The sequence below is a fragment of the Canis aureus genome, chromosome 25, assembly GCF_053574225.1.
Source record: "Canis aureus isolate CA01 chromosome 25, VMU_Caureus_v.1.0, whole genome shotgun sequence".
Classification (NCBI taxonomy): Eukaryota; Metazoa; Chordata; class Mammalia; order Carnivora; family Canidae; genus Canis; species Canis aureus.
In genome coordinates this window covers 39,483,623-39,498,424 of record NC_135635.1, presented here as the reverse complement: position 1 = coordinate 39,498,424, position 14,802 = coordinate 39,483,623, and the positions used below count along the sequence as shown (strand labels likewise).

Below are 14,802 nucleotides of genomic sequence, written 5' to 3'. Positions count from 1 at the left end.
AGGTACAAACAAGTCCTGGGAATGCAACACACAGCACAGTAACTACAGTTAGTAACACTGTATTACATACTGGAAAGCTGCTGACAGTAGATGTTAAAAGTTCTCATCACAAGAAAAAAAAACAAAACATATAACCATGCATGTTAACAGATGTTAATTAGACTTATCATGGTGATCATTTTACAAAATATATAAATATAAAATCAATTTGTTGCACACCTGAAACTCACATTAATTATGTACCTCAATTTTTAAAAATAAATCATGGTACTTCCAAATAAGGATATATATTATACAGCCCAAAAAAAGGGGTGGAAGGGGGGGTTAGGGGAGAAAGCTGGCTGGCTCAGTCAATAGAATATGCAACTTTTTTTCTTTTAGATTTTTATTTATTTATCCATTAGAAGACAGAGAAGCAGAGAGACAGAAGCAGAGGGAGAAGCAGGCTTCATGCAGTGAGACTGATACAGGACTCATTCCAGGACCCCAGGATCATGACCTAGGCCAAACAAAGGCAGACACTCAACCACTGAGCCACCCAAGCGCTCTGAACGTCCAATTCTTTTTTTTTTTTTTTCTTTAAAGATTTATTTATTCATTCATGATAGACATAGAGAGAGAGAGAGGCAGAGACACAGGCAGAGGGAGAAGCAGGCTCCATGCTGGGAGCCCGATGCGGGACTCGATCCCGGGTCTCCAGGATCGTGCCCTGGGCCAAAGGCAGGCGCTAAACCGCTGAGCCACTCAGGGATCCCCTGAACATGCAATTCTTGATCTCGGGGTTGGAAGTTTGAGCCCCATGGTGGGTACAGACTACTTAAAAAAATAAAACTTTGGTTTTTTTTAAAGAGGAAGGAAGGTCTTTATGTAATAATTTGGACTAAATCTCAAAGATTCATTTATTCATTTTTAAAATATTTTATTTACTGAGAGTGCAAGCGGAAGAGGTAGAGGAAGACAGCGAGCAAGAGAAACCCAATAGGTTCCCCACTGAGCACAGAGCCCCACACTGGGCTTGATCTCAAGACCCAGAGATCATGACTAAAGGTAACATCAGTGGGGATCCCAGAAGGCCTGCCTTCTGCCCAGGGCGTGATCCTGGAGTCCCGGGATCAAGTCCCAAATCAGGCTCGCTCCATGGAGCCTGCTTCTCCCTCTGCCTGTGTCTCTGCCTCTCTCTCTCTCTCTGTCTCTCATGAATAAATAATTAAACTCTAAATAAATAAGTAAATAAATAAATAAATAAATAAATAGTGACATCAAGAGTCGGATGCTCAACCACCCAGGCACCCCTAAATCTCTAAGATTTATTAAGTGGACAAAACCAAAATACATTATGTATAACAAACTCTACTTTGTGTTTTTTTAAAAAAAGGGAAGAGTGCCTGAGTGGCTTAGTAGGTTAAGCATCCAATTCTTAATTTCGGCCCAGGTCAAGATCTCAGGATTTTTGAGATTCAGCCCCATGTTAGGCTCTGCGCTGGGCATGGAGCCTGCTTAGAATTCTCTCTCTACTTCTCCCCTGCCCCACTGTACTTATGTGCTTTCTCACTCTAAAAAAAAAAAAAAAAAAAAAAAAGGAAAAAGGTGTTTGTAAGCACATGCATGTGTGCATATAGATGGACAAATATGCACATAATTTGTATGCACATAAAATACCTTTAGAAAAATATACAAGAAACTGGGGCACTCGAGTGGCTCAGTCCATTAGGCATCTGCCCTCAGGTCTTGATCCTAAGGGCCTGGGATTGAGCCCTGCACTGGGCTCCCTGCTCAGTGGGAGCCTTCTCCTTTTGCCTCTGCTGCTCCCCCTGCTTGTGTTCTTTCTCTTGCTCACTCTCTCAAATAAATAAATAAATAAAATCTTAAAAAAAAAAAAAAAAAAAAAAAAGAATAGAAAAGAAAAACATACAAGAAACTGAAAAAAATCAGTTATCCCCAGGGAGGGAACTAGATGAGAAAGTGATTCCTTGTATCTTTTGAATGTGAATTACTATTTATTCAAAAAATATGTTTTAAAAATATTGTAAACAGCCAAAGCAGCCACTTATGAGAGAGGGCCATTTGTGTACCTGAGTAGTTGAGAGCAGAGGTCAACAGTGGGCGAACCACCCTCCCTTCCCAAACACCCAGCATGTGCTGCCCTAGTCAATCACACAGCCCCTGCCATGACCGAAACAGGGAGCACCTCACAGAAGGGCTGTCATGATTAAACACTGCTGGTCCGTAGAGCCAGGTCAGACTTTTTAGCCGCCACTACCCACAACAGAGGCTGGCGGCATCACCTCCAGAAGGGAACAAAGGTAACAGGTATATATCAGAAAAGCACAGCAAGGGAGATGGTTCTGAATGGGAAAGATGAGAAAAGAAAAGATAGCAAATACTGCCAGAAATCTACGCCAATTCAAAGAACCCTGAGTTAAGTGGTCTAAAGGGGACCAGAAAAAAAAATAATAAAATAAAATAAATAAAGGGGACCAGAAGAGAAAGTGATTTTTTTTTCCATTTTATACTCTATTTTTTTGGGGGGGGGGAATTATTAAAGAAACCACGCATTTATCAGTTTTAGGTTTTCTTGTTGTTGTTTTGTATAAGAGACCAAGTAAAGGAAAGGAAGAGAAGAAGGGAAAACAATTCTAATGTTTTTAAAAAATACAGGGAAATGAGTTGGTTAGATAAGTATCTCATCTCTTGCCTTTTCTCCAGAGACTTGATAACAATCAAAAGTTAATTCGTAGGGTTAATAAAATGAGTTAGTGAAAATGAGATTCTGAAGAGGAAGAACTAATACAGATAAGTTTTGAGTAGGAAATTTAGCTGTGAGTTTTCTGACAGCCATGGCAAAAATGAAAATGCGATTGCCCATATGTGATAGTATTTATTTTCAAAGAAAGAGGTTTATCAGTTCATCAATGTACTGACTTACGTACAGATGTTTTCCTCTTGGATCAAATACCATCCTGGTCTCAGTAACAATTTCCAGACCAATCACCAAGCACAGCATTGTCTTGGACTCATACTCACCCCCATCTCTTCTTCCCGCACCACATACTGGGCCACTTTGAATGAGCTCAAGTATTCATTCATGCCCTGCAGTTCTGTGTCTTCTGTCTCATCTTGGTTACGGTCCAGAAGTCGCTCAATGGCCTTATCATCATAGTGGATAACACTGCTATCTTCCCCCTCTTTGTTGTCTCCTCCTGTAAAGAATCAGGGGTCCACACCCTCAAAGTCAGCTTCAGCAGCTGCAGTGGTAAAAGCACATCTTAGAAGACCCTAGGTCCAAGTCTCAGGACCCTAAGTATCAAATATACCCTTTAGAGAGGCCGAGCCCCGCACCAAAACAAGTTCCTGACCAGCTCACCTCCATCTGTGGCTTCATCCTTAAATAGTTCCTCAGTGCCAAACTTGAGGATGTCATCAAGCTCTTGTTTGGACATGGATCCAGTCTTGGAGCCCAGCCCAGGCCGAACCACTAGATGCGTCAGCATCATCTTCTTCTTTGCCACCTGCGTGATGCGCTCCTCCACTGACGCACGGGTCACAAATCGATAAATCATCACCTTCTTATTTTGCCCAATACGGTGAGCTCTGCTAAAAGCCTGAAGTTGGGTACACAACAAAGCCAGAAATTGAAGTAACCATATTTTCCTGCTTCTGCTGTTGCCTTGATGTCCACATAATAAGCTAAATCCAGCACAAGGCAAGAGCTGCAACTTGCTTTCAAATGAACTACCCCCCTGGGCCCCACCCTTTATCATGTTACCCCAAATAAGACCATAGCTAATCCAAACTCTCTGGCTCATGTGATATAAAAGACATAGAAAGAATCTACTGTTTCCCCCCTGAAACAACTAATTCCAGATGGTAAAGCCTTCACAGAGAATACTTGCATTATACTAGTAAGTTACTGTATATGAAGGCTGCTACCTCTGCTCACCTGGATGTCATTATGGGGGTTCCAGTCAGAGTCATAGATAATAACTGTGTCAGCAGTGGCCAGATTGATTCCAAGGCCCCCAGCCCGCGTGGAAAGCAAAAAGCAGAACTGTTGAGCACCCGGTGCTACAAAAGGAACCAAAACACCATTATTAGTGTCTCCTGAATTCCAATTAATAAATGTAGAAGAAATGTCAGAAATATAAAACATCATCAGGCAAACACCACAGTAGTAAATCACTATAAGCAAGGTCCACGGATGGATGCTGAGATCAATGTGCAAGTTTAAGGAGAAACAGTGTAAGACCACAGTCTCAAATACCTCCCTCATCCAGTCATGGAGGTGAAAGGCACAGCACAGGAAATACAGGGATACTATAATAGTGTTGTATGAAGACAGATGGCAGCTACACTTGTAGTGAGCATAACTCACAGTTGTCTAATTACCACCCGGCACACCTGATACTTTACTGTGTCAACGATACGTCAATTAAAAAAAAAAAAGATATCAATTATAATATGAAAAAGAGTACAGTAGAGATACTAAGTAGATACCACCTGAACTGAGTGATCAAGGTTAACATCACCAGTAATGGAACATTATCAATATCATGTCCTCCCTTTGGTATGATGCAATGAAAAGAACATAGCATTGCTTTTATGGCATTCTTGCCCAAACTGTCTAATAAGCTCAACCTACTCAAGAGAAAGCATCAGACAAACCCAAACTTAGAGACAGTCCAGAACAACTAACTAGTGATCCTCAAAAGTATCAACAGCATGATAGCAAAGGAAAGAATGAAGAACTGTCACAGAGAAGAAGAGACACAATAACCAAATCCAATGGGAGATCTGGTATTGGATCCTGAAATAGAAAAAGGACATTAGGAGGAAAACTGGTGACATTCAATTAAGGTCTACAGTTTTAGTTACTAGTATGACTTCAGTCATCACATCCTGCTTTTGACAGTTGTACTGTGGTTATATAAGCAGTTATTATTAAGAGAAGTTGAGTGAAGAATATATGTGAACTCTGTATTATTTTTTGCTACTTTAAAGTCCAAAATTAGGGGCACCTGAGTGGCTCAGTAGGTTAAGCGTCTGCCTTCAGCTCAGGTCATGATCCCAGGGTCCTGGGATCAAGCCCTGTGTTGGGCTCCCTGGTATCCCAGGAGCCTGCTTCTCCTTCTCCCTCTAACCCTCCACCTGATTGTGCTCTCTCATTCTCTGCCAAATAAATAAATAAAATCGTAAAAAAAAACAAAAAAAAAAACAAAAAGAAGTCCAAAATTATTTTAAAATAAAAAGTGAGGGGGTACTTGGCTGACTCAGTTGGAAGAGCATGTAATACTCAATCTTGGGGTCACGAGTTCAAGCCCCATGGTGAGTACAGATATTAATAAAAAAAGTTAATAAACTTTCTAGGGGATCCCTGGGTGGCTCAGCAGTTTAGCGCCTGCCTTCGGTCCAGGGAGTGATCCTGGGGTCCTGAAATCGAGTCCCACATCAGGCTCCCTGCCTGCATGGAGTCTGCTTCTCCCTCTGCCTATGTCTCTGCCTGTGTGTGTGTGTGTGTCTCTCATGAATAAATAAAATATTAAAAAAAAAACTTTCTAAAAAAATTAATTAAATTAAAAATAAAGAGGAGGAGGAGGAAGAGCGGCAGCTACTGAGAGACAAGTCTGCTATGAATGGCTCAGTTGAGTAAGTCCTGGTCCCTCTCTGGGCCTCAAGATACAACAAAGAGGGTTAAATGAAAGCTCCTCGTATATCAAAAAGGATGAAGACGAGGCAGCCCTGGTGGCTCAACGGTTTAGTGCCTGCCTTTGGCCCAGGGGGTGATCCTGGAGACCCTGGATCGAGTCCCATGTCGGGCTCCCTGCATGGAACCTGCTTCTCCCTCTGTCTGTGTCTCTGCCTCTTTCTCTGTGTGTCTCTCATGAATAAATAAATGAAAAAAAAAAAAAAAAGATGAAGACTCCAAAGGAAAAAATTATCTGCTAGGAAAAGCCCAATACATTCAATCAAGGCATTCAAAAGCTTTACTCTTTCACATCAATTGACAAAAATCCTAAAGAACCACACAGAAAAGCAGGCATACAAGAACAAATGATCCATGCAAAGTCGTGAGTGAATGAGAACATACAGACTGAAGCCACTCCTTCTCACTTACCATTGAAGCGGTCAATGGCCTCTTGCCGCATATTCCCAGTAATCCCACCGTCAATACGTTCATACTTATAACCTTCATGTTCCAAGAAATCTTCTAATAGGTCTAGCATCTTGGTCATCTAGAAAAGAAGCACAGTTTAATTAAGGGGAAGTCAGATGACAATTGCCTGCCTCATCTCACTAAGGGCTGTCTACCGTTTTCTCAAGCTCCCAGCCCAGCCCACAAAATACCTGAGAGAAGATGAGTACACGGTGCCCACCCTCCTTAAGGTTCTTGAGCATCTTCTGTAGCAGCAATAATTTCCCAGATGCTCGAATTAGGGCACTGCCATCATACATGCCATTAGGCATTTTAGGGGCTTCCTGAGGAAAGCAGCACAAAAGAGAAAAACATTGAACCAAATGGAGCAACTCCAGCCCAGTGAGGAGCAAGAGGAGGCACAGCATACCATTGCAGCCACGGGAAAGAGGTACGGGTGGTTGCAGCACTTCTTCAGATCCATCACCACATTTAGCAGAGAAACCTGGTTGCCACCACCTCGAGCATTGAGTGCTTCAAAGTTTCGAGTGAGAATGTACTTGTAGTATTTCCTACGTGGATAAGACAGAAAGATCAGACTCAAGAGCTTTTATAGGACTCCTAACTTCACATGACTCATAATACCATCCCAAAGTCTGAGATCTCCCTCCCAACATACCTCACTTTGGGACCTAACAGATGGAACCCTAATAAGCACCAGCACCACCATGTTAAATAAGGTATTCAACTAAATAAGAACTATGGCATCAAGTTTCTGGAGATCTTGCTTGTGCTGGTCACCAGATGCCCTGAAGCAAAGTATAGGGAGGAATCGGAAGCACTCTTCAGACTAGTAGGTATCTAACTACTTTTACAAAATGGAGTCGATGCTTCTGAACCTTCTGACTCACTTCTGCATGGGGCTCAGCTCCACACGCACTATCAGTTCTGTCTTGGATGGCATATTCTTGAACACATCAGCTTTGAGACGCCGCAACATATGAGGGCCCAGCATATCATGCAGTTTTTTAATCTGGTCCTCCTTGGCAATGTCAGCAAACTCCTCCAAGAAGCCTTCTAAATTGCTTCAGAAAGAAAGGAAAGTGATATAGGAAATGGGCAACAGGAAGATTTGAAGCAGAATTATCAGCTGATTATGGAGAAATGTACACTTACTGGAATCTCTCAGGGGTGAGAAAGTTGAGCAAATGAAACAACTCTTCTAGATTGTTTTGTAACGGAGTCCCAGTCAGCAACAGCTTGTGTTGGAGTGAGTAACCATTTAAGACCCGGAAGAACTGAAGAAGCAGACGGAGAAGGTAAAATTCAATGAAAAGAGGGCTCTGGTAAATCTCTGCAAACTGAGCTGTTTTGCTGCCCAATAGTTAAGCCCTCCCCACCCCGCATCTCTATCTCCCTTTTAAGGCCTGGCCACCAAGGGGAATCCCAAGTGAGGAGGGAAGGCAGAGAGACCACTTGACCCTTTCCTCTCCTCCTAGGTCCCCTCTTAATGAGTAGGTGGTACCAGAAAACTCAAACCAGGGGCCATAACCTCCCTCCCTTCCTTCACCTTTGACTGATTGTTCTTGAGACGATGCGCTTCATCCACGATAAGGCAGGCCCAATCAATGGAACCCAAGATAGCCATGTCAATGGTGATCAATTCATAAGATGTCAGCAGCACGTGGAACTTCACAGATGCCTCTTTCTACACAAGGAGTAGACCTGGTCACTAATGTTCAACTCCTCCAATGCAGGTTAACCCAAGAGACTTATGGATCTTTCCTCCTCCCAATTGTTATCCTTCTGCCTCACCTCAGGGACTGAGGTCAGAAGAAGCAGTAAGCCCACAGCAACAACTCCCTCTAGGGTGCTCTCCCTCCCACTGAGATACCTTCATACGAGAGGCTTTCTTGCCACCACGAATGGCGTTGTCTTCAAAGGAGAACTCATTCTCTCGGATGATGGCACGGCTGTCTTTGTCACCCACATAGGTCACCACATACATATCTGGAGCCCACATTTCAAACTCCCGCTCCCAGTTGATGATGGTAGAAAGAGGGGCACTGACTAGGAAAGGGCCTTTGGAATGACCCTTGGAGAAAGAAGAAAAGTGGCAGAGTAAGGACTGAGGGCCCCAGCATACTACTGGCCTAGCACCCATCTCTACCACTGCCCACAAAGCCAGCCAAGGACCGGCATGTGTGCTGCTCCTACCCTTGCCTTTCTCTACGTACGTAAACGCCTTGCCTACTTCCCACAGCACAGCCACCTTTACAGAGAGTTTAAAATCTGAGCCTTTCCTGTATGTCTTTCCATGCTAATTCCACTCACAGCTCTCTTTATCTCAACAGGTATTTATTCCTCCAAGACTGAGGCTCTATGCATCTACCACTGACTCTACCCAGGTTGCCATCTCCCCAGTCTATCTCTGTGGACATGTGTCTACCTGACTGTCATTCAACAGTGTTCTTCAAGTTTTGTGACCAATTTTTCCTTCCTTTTCCTCTCTCCTCAAAATGTGAAACGACCACAACACAAAATACCCACACAAAAAAACTAACAGCCCCAGCTTTCCTACCTCCTTGTAGAGAGAATAGAGGAAGACTGCTGTCTGGACAGTCTTCCCAAGGCCCATCTCATCAGCCAAGATGGTATCGGTGCCTTGAGCCCAGGAGAAGCGCAACCAGTTCAAGCCCTCCATTTGATAGGGGTGCAGGGTTCCCCCTGTAGCATCCAGGTACTCTGGCTGTCGCTCATACTTCACTGTTGGCTGAAGGATGAAATGAAGGAAGTCAAGTGCCGGCAAGAACTCCCTTCCGTAAGATAACAGATGCTTGCTCCTCACACATCCTCACTAGATTCTTAAGAGCCACAAAGATTGTGGGGGGGGAAAGATCCCCAACAGCTATTGTAACTTTGTGTTTGATTTAGGGTCCTCCAGGAAGGCAACTAACCTGTCAGACAGATGGGAGATCTTGATCCTACAGATCCCTGAAAGATACATCGTAGCCTCCCTAGCAATACAGTAATTCTGCTAAGCAAGGTTCACCTGGTAAATAATCGTATGTTCCCCCTAGGGTCGTCTTTTTAACCTTAACAGCCCTTACATTATATTACACAAATAAAACCCAGAGGAACTGAGCCATTGAATTATGAGTCAGAAGACCCAGGTTCCAATACCAGTTTCATAAAAGTGTAGTTGTGTGACCCATCCCTAGATAATACTTGCTCAATCACAGGAAACACCATCTCCTATGTTTTTATTTTTGATGATGCAAGAAGAAAATGATTCTAGCATATCCCTGGTTTAGAGCTGTGGAGAAGTAGGGAAGCATTCTACTCTGAAGTTACTATTGGCAGAGCATCAGTAAGAGCAACATCAGAGGACTAGAGCACATGAGATTTATCCTCCTACCCAACAAATTCTACCCTTTCTTCTGCCCCAACTCACATCAACTGTAGGAGTTTCAGGAGGCCTCTCCAACTTCCTCAGCTTCACCTTCTTGAGCTTCTTGCCTGGTCGTCCTTCCTCACCCCTCATTAACTCCCTAAAGAAGACAAACATCACACAGCTGTCTAGAGTCCTTTTCTCAATAAGAACAAACTCCACACCTCAGCAAAGCTGCCCACCTGTGGTTCCAATAGCTCTGCTTGAAGAGGTCGTAGTCCTGTATCTCCACATCCTCACTCTCCCAGGATGCCTGATCGTAGGGCAAGTCCCGCCATTTGATCAAGTAGTGGACGTGGCCCTTCTTGTCCACACTACAAGGTCAAGGAGAAAAAAATCTTCAGAGCCAGAAGGCCATGCCTCACTCTCAAAAAGTGCCAATAATGGGTATTCCAAACTAGACTTCTAGGAATGCCAGATGCCACATGTAATCAGAGTCTACTACACAGTCTTTGGACTTAAAATTACATCTAATCTATAGTCTTCTCCTGTGGCTCAAATACCAGGATTCAGTCAGTTAATAATATATCAAGTACACATCTCTTCCAAGTTTAAATCACCGGTGACATCCATTTTCTTAATCCCTTGGGCAGCAGTCTCTCAATGGATATGCTGCCTACCTCCAATATGCCCAAGACCACCACCAGTCTGGCCCAGCTCCACTGGTACCTGTGGTTGAGAATTCGGTGGATCATCATCCACTCAGGTTTTATGCCATAGCGATAGAAGCGTTCCTCCATTTCTGCAAATTTAGGGTCTTTGTTCTTACGCTTCCGGCTCTTCTCTTCATCACCACCAAAGTCCCCAGAAGGTGGTTCATCCATATCATTCTTCCGCTGATAGTTTCGGAACATCACTTGACAGTGCAGCTCCAACTGGAGGCAGAGAGGATAGCAGTCACCAAGGAGTGGCATCCGTTCCTTCCATCCACAAGGCTATTTCTCACGACCCTCTTCCCTGCAGCCCCCAGATCTCTAGCCTATCCCAGGTTTACCTGCAGTTCAGATACCCAGGAGCAGTGCCAATAAGACATGCCTTGCCACTTCACAAAGAATTGCCGCTCTGGCCGCCCCTCCAGGGGCTTGGGAGAGGGAGTATTGGGATCAGCATCTGGAGGCCGAGGCACTGGTGTGGGAGATGGTGGCTGACCCCATTTCCAGATTAGAATCTTCTGAACTTTGCCCTTAAGAGCTGGACACTGAGAAAAAAAGAGGATTCAACACCAAATCATTACCAAGAGGAGGAAATGACACAGTTGGGAACCTGACTCTTGGTTTTGGCTTGGGTCATGGTCTCGGGGTCATGGGATCGAGGACTCTGCTTGAGTTGCTCTCCCCACCTCCACCCTTGCACCCCCACTCGTGCACGTACATGCTCTCACTCTCTCTCTTAAATAAATAAATGATAAAAAAATAAATAAATAAAAATTTTAAAAAAATTAAAAAATAAAAAAATAGAAATAAATAAATGATAAAAACTTTAAAATCTCAAAAAAAAATTTTAAATCTCATTTCAAGAAGGACCACTCTAAGTAAATAATAATAGAACTCCTGCTCTACTTCTGGACTTCATCCAGTACCTGAGTGACCCTATCGCTACTATATGTTTAACAGGGACAGTAACTAGACTTCAACAACAACCCAGAACAAGGAAAGCACAGAAAGCCCCAAGACTTGGATCCCAAAATTCCTCTCATAACCAACTGACAAGCAATTAAGTGACTCTACTAACCATTCTAAACTACTAAGACCTCGGGGCACCTGGGTGGCTCAGTTGCTTAAGCATCTGCCTTTGGCTTGGGTCATGATCCCAGGGTCCTGGGTTCCAGCCCCATGTAGGGCTCCCTGCTCAGCAGGAGTCTGCTTCTCCCTCTTCCCCTGCTCTTCCCCTTGCTCATTCTCTCTCTCTCTCAAATAAATAAATAAAATCTTTTAAAAAATAAAGTAAAATAAAATAAGCTACCAAGACCTCAAGGACGGGTGCCAAGACAGGGTGGATGCTCTAAGCTAGAAGCACAACCCTTAAGAGAGCTGGCAAAACATCAACTCCTCTATTCAAAGTTAGTCCTACGTTTTCCCAGACTATATGAGAAAGGAAAATAACTTGTCTCAGGGCTAAAAAACAAAGAGTTCTCCAATGACCTCTCCTGCACCTCAGCACCCCCCCCCCCCAAGCCGACACATGAAAGAGGTATACCCTTCTGCTAGACTGCACTACCCACACCTCCCACCTTTGCTGGGGTCAGTCACTCACCGTACAACGGGGACAGAGCCATTCACCATTAGGGATCTCTGGCAGTGGGGGGTTCAGGCAGTGGATGTGGTAAGATGAAGGACAAGTGTCGCAGCAGAGCAACTCCCCACCATCCTTACAGACACGACAGAATTCCATATGGTGGTCATCCTCCTCTTCAGGGTCTCCTCCAACCTCTTCCAGGATCTCCTCACCCTCTGAATTGTCCTCTTTAGCCTCCCACTGGATGCCTTCCTTCTCCTGCAGTAAAGGACCAGAGTCAGATCACCACCCCCCCCCCACCCACCCAAATCAGAACCACACCCATCATTCTTTTGAATGCTTCCCAAAGTCCACACCAGGAACACCACCCAGGCCCAAAAAAACCCCATCATCCCACCCTTCCTCTCAAGGGTTCCAAAGGGCCACACAATGGCCAGGTACTCACGCAGTGTGGACAGCTCCACTTGCCCTCAGGAGCCTTCTCCATATCCGGATCCAGGCAGACCATGTGGTAAGCTCGGGGACAGGTATCACACAGGATGATCTCACCGCCTTGCTGGCACACCTCGCAATAGTCCTGGTGGTCTGTCTCATAACCATCCACAGCAGTCACCTCCTCCTCGCCTGGGCAAGGAAGAGGGAAAGCCCAGTTATTAGAAAAAAACTACCTCCCCCCGCCCCCTCTAAAATAAATTCAACCCTGATCTCCTTAGGGAGATTCTTCCCCAATCATTCCCACCCTATCCCATTCACACACAGACACAAAAAATAAACACACCTTTCTTTTTCTTTTTAGTGGTTCGGAGTTTCTTGCGGCTGCGGCTACTGCGGCTGGTGGAACCGTCAGAAACAGAATAGCTATTGATACTGGCATCATCGAAGTCAGATTCCACATCTAAGTCATCATCCTCACTCTGGCAGAATGAAAAGAAAGAAAGTTAGAGGTTGAAGCCAAGGGAAAGGAGAATGCTAGAGAAGGGATCACTCTCTTACTAAGGGTGCTAGAACCCCAGCCAGGACAGTCAAGTAAGAAGCCTAGTCACCTTGTTGTGGAGCCAACTGTCCCCATTCTTACATGCCTACTATAAAGGCTAGACTCTGACATAAAGTAACATCATTATTAGATAAGACACCCTCACCAAAGGGATGGGTTGGGCTCTCACCGAGGATCTCTTACGCTTAGAACCAAAACCTCCCAGCTTGATTTTCAGGGGAGCTACTTTCTTAGGTTTAGGCTTCTTGGCATCAGGTACACGAGGGCTGCCCTTTGGCTTCCTCCGAGCATTGGGACCTAAAAATCAGAAAAGCACAAGTAAGATCGTATAATCCAAATGCATGACAAGGTAGAAGATGGGGAAGATGATAAAATATTCTCCACCTAAGCTGGTTTCCCCATGTTCAGCTTCCCAAACCTCCTAAATCCAGGACTCATTTCTCCCTCACACTCCTCTATCTTTAGGCTAACAGAGCAGCACCCCCATGCTTCCTCTAACTTCAACATCCCAAGCCCATGTCAGTCCCGCCTTGCATTGGGTCCCATTTCACCTTTGCCCTCCTTGGTCTTGGCCTTGCGGATAGGGACCTCCACCGGGGGAGGAGGTGGTGCAACTTCAGTGGCCGTCACCATGCTCTCCACCACAGCCACCGCTGCTGCTGCTGCTGCCGCCACTGAAGCCCCAGAACTGCCTTTGAAGGGATTGTTGGTACTGAACTCACGCCACTTTGCACCCAAAACCATCATCATTTTGGAGACAGCAATCTTGGGATTTTTGGCAGCAATGAGGGGTCTGGGGGACAAATGGACAAGAACAACAAAGTGAAAAGAAGTTTAAGAATAAAAGAGAGAGAAAGAGAAGTGAGAAGAGATCATACAAGCACTCTCCTCTCCCAGGCCCAAGACCCTCTTGTTTACCGGACAAACTGGCTGAAGGCCTTGTAGTTGGTGAGGGTACGATAATCCTCCTCTGAGAATACATGGTCAATGTCTTCCATGCCCCAGTCTTCTAGGAGCTGAGCAGATGATTTAGGCTCCTGCAGAGAGAGCAAGGTCAAAGACCTGACACCTAGTACCCACACTTGCTAAAGGGAATCTGAGCTGAGATGAAGGCTTGCAAGACCAGGGAAGAAGAGCAAAGAGAAAATCATTTCAAACGGGGAGAGAAGGGCACTAAGGGGCAGGGCATTATCTGGGAGATAAAGGACAGAGGTGGACAGCAAGCACAGAGGAAAGGACAGAGGTCCAGGCACCTTTGAATCATCGTCGTCGTCATCCTCTTCTTCCTCTTCCTTCCGCTTGGATTTGCTCTTCTTTTCTTTCTTAGGTCCAAGCTTCTTCTTCTTCTTCTTGCCAGGGGTATAGTCGCTGCCCTCACTGTCTGAGCGAAGAGCCACCTCTTCCTCCTCCTCCACAAACTCCGGCCCCTCCCCAGAGCTGTCCCCCAGCTGCCGGCATAAGAGCATACGCTGGAGCAGGGAAGGGGGAGAGGGAGAGGGAGAGGGAGACAGACACACACATGCTACACACATGCTGACCTCAGGACAGCCCTGAGGCTCATCCCCAGGGCTGAGGACCTGAGGACCTGGCCCACCATTCTAGAAGAAGAAACAAATGCCCCTCCTACCCGTCGACCATTCTCAGAGCTGCTCCCTTCTTCTTATTATTCCCCAAAACATCCAGTCACCCACTCACCTCCTTTTTTTGGCGTTTGCTCTTAGGGATTTTAGGGTCCCGAGGTTTCTTAGGCTTTTTCTTCTTCTTGAGCTTTGGAGTCTCTGCTTCTGACAAATCCTCTTCTGGGTCCTCTTCATTTTCTACATATATTTGGCAGAGAAAGACAGGTAGAGAAAAGATCAATAGCAAAAGGTTAGAGCCTAATCCAGAGGCTTTAGACTTTATTCCCCCACCTCTTGTCCCAGATTCCACTGAAGAGAACTGCTATACTCTCCACAGAAGGAAGCTGATACTCAGGACAAAAACAGACAAAGA

At 45.0% G+C, this 14,802-nt stretch overlaps 1 protein-coding gene across 8 annotated transcripts in view; it reads right to left on the bottom strand.

Moving 5' to 3' along the window:
- The window catches only part of CHD4 (chromodomain helicase DNA binding protein 4), a 29,170-nt gene that overhangs the window by 9,839 nt on the left and 4,529 nt on the right, over positions 1–14,802 (bottom strand). For 5 of the 8 annotated variants that reach the window (XR_013364373.1, XM_077871280.1, XM_077871281.1 and 2 more), the window contains exons 3-25: positions 14,506–14,627; positions 14,064–14,279; positions 13,729–13,847; positions 13,362–13,603; positions 12,980–13,107; positions 12,595–12,730; positions 12,262–12,440; positions 11,835–12,074; positions 10,576–10,779; positions 10,251–10,456; positions 9,764–9,895; positions 9,585–9,681; positions 8,712–8,903; positions 8,025–8,225; positions 7,701–7,838; positions 7,307–7,428; positions 7,042–7,215; positions 6,561–6,702; positions 6,343–6,474; positions 6,113–6,230; positions 3,941–4,065; positions 3,365–3,602; positions 3,025–3,200 (exon numbers count right to left, since the gene is read on the bottom strand). Coding sequence is in view for 7 of the 8 variants with exons in the window: in XM_077871280.1 (XP_077727406.1) it covers positions 3,025–3,200; positions 3,365–3,602; positions 3,941–4,065; positions 6,113–6,230; positions 6,343–6,474; positions 6,561–6,702; positions 7,042–7,215; positions 7,307–7,428; positions 7,701–7,838; positions 8,025–8,225; positions 8,712–8,903; positions 9,585–9,681; positions 9,764–9,895; positions 10,251–10,456; positions 10,576–10,779; positions 11,835–12,074; positions 12,262–12,440; positions 12,595–12,730; positions 12,980–13,107; positions 13,362–13,603; positions 13,729–13,847; positions 14,064–14,279; positions 14,506–14,627 (3,779 nt within the window). In the remaining variant the exon portion in view is untranslated. The remainder of the gene's footprint in view (positions 1–3,024; positions 3,201–3,364; positions 3,603–3,940; positions 4,066–6,112; positions 6,231–6,342; positions 6,475–6,560; positions 6,703–7,041; positions 7,216–7,306; positions 7,429–7,700; positions 7,839–8,024; positions 8,226–8,711; positions 8,904–9,584; positions 9,682–9,763; positions 9,896–10,250; positions 10,457–10,575; positions 10,780–11,834; positions 12,075–12,261; positions 12,441–12,594; positions 12,731–12,979; positions 13,108–13,361; positions 13,604–13,728; positions 13,848–14,063; positions 14,280–14,505; positions 14,628–14,802) is intronic. The other 3 variants (XM_077871285.1, XM_077871286.1, XM_077871287.1) reach the window with 2 other exon arrangements.